At 44.2% G+C, this 10,951-nt stretch overlaps 1 protein-coding gene across 1 annotated transcript; it reads right to left on the minus strand.

Annotated features, from left to right (window-relative positions):
• Positions 1 to 2,523: 2,523 nt before the first annotated feature.
• RPS25 (ribosomal protein S25) lies at positions 2,524 to 10,478 on the minus strand. The gene is made up of 5 exons (XM_068240846.1): positions 10,369 to 10,478; positions 6,515 to 6,610; positions 5,618 to 5,801; positions 4,246 to 4,344; positions 2,524 to 2,589 (listed from the first exon to the last, which is right to left on the minus strand). The coding sequence occupies exons 1-4, from the start codon at positions 10,369 to 10,371 to the stop codon at positions 4,250 to 4,252; spliced, it is 378 nt and encodes a 125-aa protein (XP_068096947.1). The 5' UTR covers positions 10,372 to 10,478; the 3' UTR covers positions 2,524 to 2,589; positions 4,246 to 4,249.
• Positions 10,479 to 10,951: the final 473 nt, after the last annotated feature.

Here is a 10,951-nt window from a genome sequence, read left to right on the forward strand (position 1 = left end):
CGACAGTGCGTACGCACGCGCTACCGTCACCTGAAAGTCCGCCCAGCGGGAGGGTCTGACGGACTCGTCGTTAGCGGCCGTAGTGCGTGTGTATGCACCTTAAAGAGAACCCGAGGTGGGATTTAATTATGTTACCGGGGCACAGAGGCTAGTTGTGCACACAAAGACCAGCCTCCATTGCCCCATGCTATGCCTCCAGGACCCCCCTGCGCGCTGCTATACCCCTGCTATAAGATGTATTTAGAACAATTTGTTTTTGGCTCAAAACAAGAAAGGGCCGTCAAAGCCAAACATTTTTATTGTGTTTAAAGACACACCGGTTTCATCTCCATTAAATTTAATCAAAGTTATACAACAAATTGAGATTTTGGACTACTCTATCTCCTCATGGGGGATTCTCATATCAGATTGCAACTGGGCCGAAAAGTTACACTACGCAACAGTGTGTATTGCCTGGTTAATGTACCGCATTTCTCCTAGGTATTAGCTTATCAAAATGCCTTTGAAGCCACCAGCAAGCAAGAAAATAAATTTTGAAATTTTGGCAGTTCTTTTTCAATTGCATTGGAGGATTAGATTGGGCACTTAATATGAGCACTTCCTAAAGAGGTTGTCCAGCCTCCTTGCTTGTACAGTATGTTGGTAGTTTTACTGAACAACTCCTTTCATAAAGTTCTTCTGAAAAAAAAAACCCAAAACCCTGGGAATCCTCCATGAGGAGATAGACTAGTCTAAAATCTGTCTGATTTTTACTGCCTACTGACAACTTACGAGAAAAGTACTTTGTGTATTATAATCTGAGAAAAATGTACTTCTCCGAGTTGTGAATACATATTTAATTTTTTCACAAGTGGTTTAAGTTTTTTTTGTTCTATTTTACCTGGCATAAATCCAGTTTGATAGAAACAAATATTCATATAACAGTAACCAGTTACTTGGGCCAATAACCTGTGAGGCTACATTTCCATTAGCTACAAATAAGGCCTAGTTGACACTACAAATCACAAGCGCTAAGTGCTTTTGTGAGCAATTTCGTTAAGCGATTTCTGGTATTTTTAGAGCGATTTGCATTTTGTATGCATTGAAGGTAACTGAATGTTTTTAAAAGCAAAATTTGCTTGAAAAATGCTCATGAATAAAAAAAAAAAAAAAAAAAAAAAAAAAAGCTTATCAAAGCACTGTTTACTATATTTTGCACTGACGAACAATCGCCCAGAAAATGGTGCAGGACCCATGCTTGTGACAAAAAAATAAATAAAAAAATTCACTCCCACAGGATTTCATTACACATGGGCTTTCACAGCAATTTTAGAATTGCTAGGATAAAAACAAAACAAAACCAAGGGCTCAGCGTGAGCCTGCCCTAACTTTTTCCACATATGGAACTGGAAGTCCATTTAAAGTGCCCATACACTTACTCAATTTCCCGACAGCAAATTCGATCACCGATCGAATCTGCTGTGAAATCCACACAGAAATGCTGACAGATTTCAGTCTGAAATTGATCGATCCGTCCGTGAGGAAAACTTCGTTCGATCGCTGGCGGGTTGGGAGTGCGTCGATAGTGGCGTTCGAATGTCCTATGACCGGTGCTAGCGGCAATACATTACCTGATCCGGCCAGCGCGTTTCCCTTCTCCACGCTGAGCTCCGGCTGGCTTCATTTACTTCCTGTTGGGGGAAGTTTAAACAGTAGAGCGCCCTCTACTGTTTAAACTTCCGACAGGAAGTAAGTGAAGCTGAAGCCCAGAGCGGAGTAGAGACAGCGGAGACTGGGAGACTAGTGACGGCCGGATCAGGTAATGTATGCAGGGGACGGCAGCAGCAACTCCACAGATTATGAATAGATTTCATAGTGAAATAGATTCAAAATGTTTGCAGTGTAGGCAGCCAATAGATCCCTCTGATCACAGAGGGATCTATTTGCTGGTCGATCTGGTGGCAATTGACCAGTGTATGGCTGCCTTTAGTAAGATCTGAGTATCAATGTCCTGTCACCGGGTAGCACCGCTGCAATTCGGCAGCACATGAATTGCACTGGCACACAGACTGAACTTCTCTGCAAGTGTGCAGTTCAGCCTCCCATCTGAAAGAGAAATAAGAAACCTTCAGACTAGGTTCACAGTGGTCAGCTGCATTACGCACGAGTTATGAGTGTGAACTGCAATGGACACTGCACAGACTGCAATACAAAGCCTGCATGCAGCAAGTTAGAATAACACGATCAGTCACACCCAAAGGATTGTATGCGCAATGAGACATACAAAATAGTTCTGAGCATGCAACTGAGCACTGAACAAGCTCTCAGATTTTGTATGGAGCAGCAAATGTGCTTTTCTGCAAAGAAACCCAGTCCTTATGTGTAAAATGTGCAGTATAGTGAAAAGGGACCAAATGACCTCTATGCATTTAATTCAAACATTCCATCTCCACTGTTTGCATCTTTGACGTCTTCTCATTTCAAAACCATCTCTGGTTCATTTTACCATCTTTATGCAAGAAGCAGAAAAAAAAAATACTCCAATTGTTTTTTACAGAACCATTTATTTCTATTAATTTACATGGAAAAAGTAAGATCCCATTCCAGGCCCTGCAATAAATAAGAGAAAAAGGATTAAAGAAAACATTATCCAAGGACACAAATTAAAAAAACAATTTTCTAAACTGATTAAAAACTCGAGAACTGACACCAATGTCTTACAAAAGGGTTTGATTCTTCCAATTATGAAAAAAACTATAAAAACAAAAAAAACACATCAAACTTCCTGAAACGCAATGCGCCCACAGTTGCAACCCTAGTACGCTCCCATTCCCAACCGATGTCTTAAGTCCACCCACACGTCCCACATGCGTGCCAGGCACAACTGATGCATAGACACAGGACGACGCAGGGAAAGATGCCAATCAAACAGACCACCACATGATGTACTATATGATTAGCGGAATTTTCCCCAGAATTTTCCCAGCCGGGTGGAAGGAAAATATAGCCTGGGTGAAGCTGGACAGGGAAATGCAAGGCTGTCTCTTCCGTAAGGGCAACCTTGGCAATTGCCAAGGGCCCCTGAGCAATCTCACGAGCGAGACACACACCTTTTTCTCAGACCTAAGAAAAGCTTACCCTGGCACTGCAGCAGTATGTGGAAGAGGCGGGGCCAGCTAGGACCAAAGTAAATAAGGAGGAAGAGAGGCACACTAGCAGTTCTCTCCTATTGTGTCAGCAGAGTGTGAGGAAGATAGTCTGCTATACCACTGTACAGCTCTGCTGCCCTCTAGAGGATGCAGCCCGAATTACATGATTCAGGCTTGCAGCATTGTCTGGCTGGTTTTGATGGGAAGAGAGTGAGGAGAACAAGACAGAAAATTAGCTGGGCAGAGCACCTGGCTGATAGGGCTTGGGGAGAACACTGGAATATGGAAGGAAGTATACAAGTTTGACAGGGATGGTGGGCAGCCTACAGAGGTCTCTTTAAATCTACTTCAGCATGATCACAGTAAAAAAAAAAAACAAAAAAAAAAAACAAAAACCATGAACTTCAGACAGTTACTGCATTCCCTTAAACTGCACTTGCCACAAGGGAAATTTGGAGTGAAGCACTGTTGACATTTTTTAAATTGTTGCTTTGCTCTACCAAGATTCGAATTTTTGCCTAAACCCACTTATAAAATTAAAATCACTGAAACAGTATCTACAGATTAGGCATTCTCACTTTTTCCTGCACATTTGTTTCAGATGACTGGGTAAGCAATGGTAGCATCTACACTTCTTAAAGAGGAACTTAAACCAAGTTTAATATCGTGACCTTAAGACTGCACTGTGTGTACTCCTGTTAATTATTGCCTGAGGAAGCGGGAATATACCCAAGAAACGCATTGCGAATATACCCTGGAGTGTACCAATAAATCTACTTTGTTTTTTGAATACACAGCTTGTTGTGTCTGCTTACAGGAGGTATGTCCAACTGCCTCCAAAGCATTTTTAAACTTTTTAACAATTGATTTTATCCTTTTGGTGCCTCTATTATCCATTACACTTAAACCAAGTTTTGAACTTCATCCCAATCAGTAGCTAATACCCCCATTCCCACGAGAAATATTTACTTTTTCTCAATTAGATCATCAAGGTGGTGGTGGGGGGTTGTGAATGTATGGGTTGCTGATAGTGGTGAAACTCCTCCCACAGTGTGATGTCATGACCATGGTCATGCCTTTCTGTGAACCTTGTTGCATTGTGGGTTACAAGACTCACCAGTCTATGATTCTTCGGTTCCAGCAGGTGCATCACCACCCTTTGTATTCCTTGTATAGATAACTTGGGCTCGATGCTTAGATACCAACTTAATCAGGCCTTAAAAGAGGGGTGAAAAAAAAAATTAATAAGTTAGAAGTAACTGAGCACACAAGTGACATCAATTTGTGTTTACATATGACATTAAAGAGAACCCGAGGCGGGGTTCTTCCATCACAATCCATATACAGAGGCTGGGTCTGTCTATAGAGCCCAGCCTCTGTTGCTAGTTAGTTCCCTCCAAAGCCCCCCTGCGCGCTGTCAGACCCCATAAATCACTGTTTACCTTACTACTGTCAGTCTCGGCTGCTCCCCCGCCTGATGAATCGCTCCGGTCCCCGCCCGCGTCCCTTCCCTCCAATCAGTGGCGAGGGGAGGGACGTGGGCGGGGACCGGAGCGATTCAGGAGGCGGGGGAGCGGTGAGACTGACCGTGAGATAAACACAGCTGGCTGTGACACGCTGTCTGTACACAGCTGTTAAAAGGTGCAGTTTTAAGGATACAGTGCCTTGGTTTCCTTCCTATTTGTCATTATCTGCCGCGCACATATCTGATTAGCATGAATCCAGCAAATGTCTTTCTTCAGTGAGCATTGAGTGCCAGGCTTTCATTTGTGCATGGAGATTAATACATGTGAATACTAGTATATTTGAGTTAACGTATTTAGTTTTTGTTCAAACAGTATTTCCTGTTCATTCTCTACCACCTCACTACTTGTAGCACAAGACTGGGAGCCATCATTTATATCAAGCAATTACACTGTATTTACTGCATATAAATTCAAACTTTCCACCTACCTCCAACATAGCAGCTGAAGAAATTTCCTGCTGTGCAGTGCAAGTGTGACCAGAAATCTACCCACAACCTTTACTGTCTGTATATAACATGCTGCTATCCTCACTGGATCCCCTCTAGAGTAGTACAGGGAAGCCTCTTCATGATCCAGAGGCTTCCCCCTCAGAAGGCAAGTACCCTCTAAGGGCATGTTTTTCCCACCTCTGCTACACTTCAAAAATCATCCCTGAAGTTCCATTTTTCAGATAACCCCACTTCCTGCCATTCTATGTGCAGGAAGTGGGAAGATGTTTACAGAACCATGCTTCAAGAAACCGTGCCAGCATCTTCCAGGGTCCTGAACAGTAGATAGTACATCATAGTTACCATAAGTAGATAGGCACTGATAACTAATATAAAATTAAAATTTAGCATTTTCAATGTTATACCAATTAGGTTTCATCAGCACCGATATATATGACCTGGTGGGTAAGCAAAGGTTAAGAGCTCAAGCAGTAAACAGGACACACACACACAAGATATTTAGCTATGTGCCAACCTTTGTTAAGCAGCTCCTGGAGGGCGGCCCGAGCAAGTGATCCCCTAATCTTCAGTCTCTCAGATACCACAGCTGGAGTTATAAGCTTGTAGTTGGGGACCTCTTTACACAGCTTGTCATAGGTGGCTTTGTCAAACAGCACCAAGTTGTTCAGCTTGTCCCTCACTTTTCCTTTGGACCACTTCTACTCCGAGAAAAAAAAAAAAAAAAAAAAAAAAGAGAAAAAATTACTGCTGTTCCAAGATGACTATTCTAGTCCTTCATACACCCTGTTCAGCAATTATAACAGTGGGAATTTTTACAAATTCTCCCAATTACCACAAAAAAAACTTCAAACACCTGTACAAAAATAAACAATTGTCCACCAGAAACCTATCTAGCAACAAAGGGTCTCCAAACTACAGGCAGCACACAGAGTGAATCGTGTCTACATTAGGCAACTCAGAATGAAAGAATGCTGAGTAGCAATGCTCTTCCGAGTAGCTACAAGTCTCGGATTCAAAATGTTAATATTGATTAAACAGCTGTGACTACGGGAGAAGAGGTGGGAGAAGGTTTACAATGTGTCCGGTTCACGTCACAAGGCGTGATCCATGACAATCCCATGCTTCGTCTTTCAAGCTGGGAGAAGGAACCGCGGGAGTAATGCGGAACGCGACGCGAATGGAACGCATAGGATGCATTTAACCCCCCCCCCCCCTCCCCCGTCACAGATGTTTAATCAACATGAATTCAAATTTTGAATCTGAGTAGCTATGCGACTCCTAGCTACTCAGAAGAGCATTGCTAACTCTGCAGTTGGTGAATAAAAGTTCCTGCATTAAAAAAAAAAAAAAGGCACTATAGTAATTCACTATCCAACTTGCTTGTCCATGTAGAAAATTAGACATGTCTTACCTTCTTCTTGGCCTTGCCCCCAGACTTGTTGACTGGGTCCTTATCCTTCTTGGCAGACTTGCCAGCATCCTTCTTCTTCTTGTCGTCTTTAGGCGGCTGGATTAGACCGTAACAATTACAAGTTAGAACAAGATAAACTTTCCAATGGTTCATCGTCATAAAGGGTGATCTGACATTTGCAGGCCATCAATAGAGTACACAGAACAACAAACAAGAGGGCACAACCGTACAGCATCACACCTACTACTGCTCCTGATTTCTGGATGCAGGAGGTTACAGGACTACTGCTAACTACCAACAACGGAGAAGTGATTCCAGTCAAGGTTGCCTGGCACCTCTCTCTGCCCTGGAATGGCCTGCACTGTAGAGCACAGGACTGTGTCAGATTTCTTGGTTCAGATGCAAAGGGGTAATTTAGAAATTATGTATTACAGCATCTGCAAGATAGCCAACAGCTAGTCTGGGGAGTATCTTATGTATGTATCCTAGTATTTCCAGATATCAGCTTTACACTACGTAAAGGTCTAGGGGATCGAGAAGATCTCTAATTCTGTTACTTGCAGCAAAACATGCCAGAAACAGCATCCTTATTTTTGAAGATTTTCTGCAAGTTGTAAAACTAAAATAAAAGCAATACATGCAAAAAAAATACTAACTCATTACACTATCATAAATCGTGAACTTCAAGCGACAGAAGAATAAGGCCATGTTTACAATGAACATTGCTTTGTGTTTCCTGTGACAGCAGGCTAGCAACAGATCAGAAAAGCTGTATTGCACATTACCTGTGCGCTGCATAGTCAGTTAAAAGTATGCTTCACTATGGCTAACGCATGCACGGGAACCCATGCCGTCGCACAGGTGGTGCATTGCATTATGGCAAGCCCAATTAAAGAGCGGCTGTTATGCTGCACTGTAATGCACCACTGAACGAGAATTGTGCTATATGCACAAGGTACCCAAAGAGAGAATTCTCCCTTTACAATCAAAAAGCATCAAAGGCTGTTACAGTACACCTGAACTGATAAGGATGTGGAGGCTGCCATATTAATTTCTTTACCAGTTGCCTGGCAGTCCTGTGGATCTCTTTGGCTGCAGTAGTATGTTGATCACACAAACAAGCATGTGGCTAATCTAGTCAGAACCAACCTATCTACATGCTTCTTCAGGGTCTATGGCTAAAAGTATTAGAAGCAGAGGATAAGCAGGAAAGACAGGCAACTGGTATTGTTTAAAAGGAAATAAATATGGCAGCACCCATATCCATCTCTTTGGAACTCTGAACTGAGACCTGGAACTGAACTATAATGTAGTTGAAACCTACAATACAATAATTTGACAGGTTATCTTTCTTCACAATCCAAATGTAAAATATTGGATTTAGAAGCTCTAGGAAACATGTAAAGGTATGTACGTGTACACACACACACACACACACACACACACACACACACACGACTTGACCCCTTGAGTGACAGTCCAAGGCCAGGTCCTGTAGAAATTGGTCACTGGCCCAAAGACAAGTGGCACGTTCTGTGGCTATGAAAGGAGATGGGGGTGGGATGTGTGGTTTGAGAAAGAGCAGCTTGCGGTGAGCATGGGACAGCGGCTTGCAGCAGCTCATTTAAGGCCCATACACACGGGGTACGGCCGCCGCCACGTGGCACGCGCGTGTTGCGGCGTCAGGTCGCCCGTGTGCATAACGCGCGCACCCCGAACCGTCGCCCGTCGGAGCTGTCCCCAGGCGATTAACATGTTCAATCGCCGGCTACAGCTGTCACGCGACTTCGCTGGAACTGTCGCTAGTCCCGCATGAGTACGCGGGCTAGCAACAGGGGACCTACGCAAGTGAATGGAGCATCCAGCCAGGGGATGCTCCATTCACAAACCGCTTCTGCCGCGTCTCTTGTCTTTCTGGCGAGACGTGTGGACAGCTGTCGCCGGCAGGAAGCTGTCGCTCCCTGTTCACGTGCGCGCATGCTACGGGGGACAATCGTCCCCCGTGAGTATGTAGCTTTAGCCGATTCATAACACTTCTCTGCTAATGAAAAGCATTTAGCAGAGTATTTGGCATCAGCTCCCAGCGTTGAGCCGCAAGGGATACAGCACCCTGAACGCAGCCGAAGCTACATGCAGCGTTTCAGAAAACTCAATTGTATGCTACCATTCATCTCAATGAGAATGTAGTTGATTTCGGGAATAAACGCAGAGCGCAGCTTCCTGTCTGAATTTGCCCTAATGCTGGGAATACAAGGTACGTTTCTGTACCGTGTATCAACCAGCTGATAATCGTCAGCTGGCCCGAACAAACCGCTCGACCCTCGCCGGCAGGGGTGGATCCGGAAGCTAATCGAGCCGCCGGTCGACCCGTCTATTCCCAGCATTAGGAGGGGTATATGCTCACCCTAGATCATACATGTCAAACTCCGGCCCATGGGCCAAGTCTGACCCTCGGAGCCATCAGATTTGGCCCTCGGGTGGTTTCCACACTTTGCATTAGGTTTTGCTCACTCTAGACTACCAGAGAAGCTATATTGGAGGGTAAGCCCTAGATCACCAGGGAAGCCATATTGGGGGGGCAGGGGTTTGAACAGTACTAAATACCACGGAACTGTATAGGAGAGGGATGTGGGCCACTAGATACCAGGGAACTGTATAGGGAGTGAGGACAACTAAGCATCATGAAACTGTATAGGGACCGGGGGGGCTTTTAGACACCAGGGAACTTTATTAGGGAGAGACGTGTCCACTAGACATTGAAGTCGGCCTGCGGCTTGGTCCCATAGCTCAATTTTGGCCCACTTTGTATTTGAGTTCGACAACCCTGCCCTATTTGATCCAGTACTCTGGAGCTTGCAGCAATGCATCAAGCTGCTGTACACATGCTAAAATTACAGCAGACAGTCCTGACCAGCCAACTCTGCCGATATCTAACTTGTCTATGCTGTTCATGGCATTTATCTTTCATATAGTGTTAAGCTACATAAAAACAATCTTGCAACAACCATTGTCCAAAACGTGTCTGATACAGTAACAGTTTCAGAGTAATTGTACAGACACGCTGCTGGTTCTGTGTTGAACAGCTTTCTGTGTTCTATGGAGAGTTCACTGAAGGAACTATAATAGCAGCGCATCACACATCAGGGATCCAGTGTTAAAACAATCATGATTGTTTCATTTAACAAATCTAATGTGTATTTATGTATTACATACATATACTCTCAGGGTAAGGATTGTTAAAACTATGAGCTCAAGTTACTTCCGAGAACATTCTGTTTCGTGCACATCCACACAATTTTATGCCTGGTGTACACCAATTTCCCATCAGATTGGTTAAAATCGATTATTTCCAACAGGTCTGATCTGAAATTCAATCATTTTTATATACAAGTGATCAGAAAATCAATAAGAAAAACGACCAGAAATCAGGTCAAACGAAAATAATCAAACTCATCTAATAGGAAATTGCATGGAGTGCCCTAGGCATTAAAGTTGTAGAAAGACCAAGTTCAGTCTGATCAGGAGACCCATTGCCCTCCCACTGGCCCAGCCTCTGACAACACTGCAATACAGCAACCCGAGCTTTATGCACCATCCCAGGAAGAGCAGAATACACCATCTGCAATTCAAGGCGTCCATGCCAGCCAGGTCTCCTGGGATCACCCAGCTATACGCAGCCCCCTGTTCAGGACATGCCGACAGACCGTCCGAGCACCCTGCAGTCTGCGCTGTTATGCGGTCACATGGACGATGGAGCTGATCCGAAACTCGGACCATGTAAGAGGAAGGCCTGCAGAGCGGCCCATCTCACGGCTATTTCCCCTACAGCCCAACTCCTTCGACCCGAACCTCACCATGCTGCTACTTGTTCAAAGATGTCGGACAGAAAGGAAGAAGCCCCTGCTTTCCGCACAGTAAACCCCGTAAAGGGGCGAGAACTTCCGCTTCACGACAGTTCTGTTTCCTTCTCAATGAACTACAATTCCCGGTACGCATTGCGCTCATTTTACCTGAGAGGAATAGCAGCAGTTGTTGAACTATGTTCTATCCGTGCAACTTAATCACAAATTTCAAAACTTTGCTTGTTTGTAAAGGCGGAACACACACCTGTATCTTATGCTATATACAAAACGCACAGCAAACCACTATCCTGTTAGGATGTAGTATTTATATAGCCCTAAAATCTTCCGCAGTGCTTTTCATAGTGTATATAGCTATGTCACTTAGGTCTCTTTTCCATGGACTGCTGATAGGCAGTGAAATGCCTCTCAAACTCTCACAATTGCTCATTGCTGCCTGGTAACTGATGAACAAGCATGCTCTGTCCACTCCATGTAGTTTTGCACTCCTGCCTGGATACACAGCAGCCGGTAGCGTTTTGGGCATGCATACTTCAGAAATGATGCTCATGTATGAGCAGCACATGTCAAGTACGCA

This window comes from Hyperolius riggenbachi, chromosome 6 (genome assembly GCF_040937935.1).
Source record: "Hyperolius riggenbachi isolate aHypRig1 chromosome 6, aHypRig1.pri, whole genome shotgun sequence".
NCBI lineage: Eukaryota > Metazoa > Chordata > Amphibia > Anura > Hyperoliidae > Hyperolius > Hyperolius riggenbachi.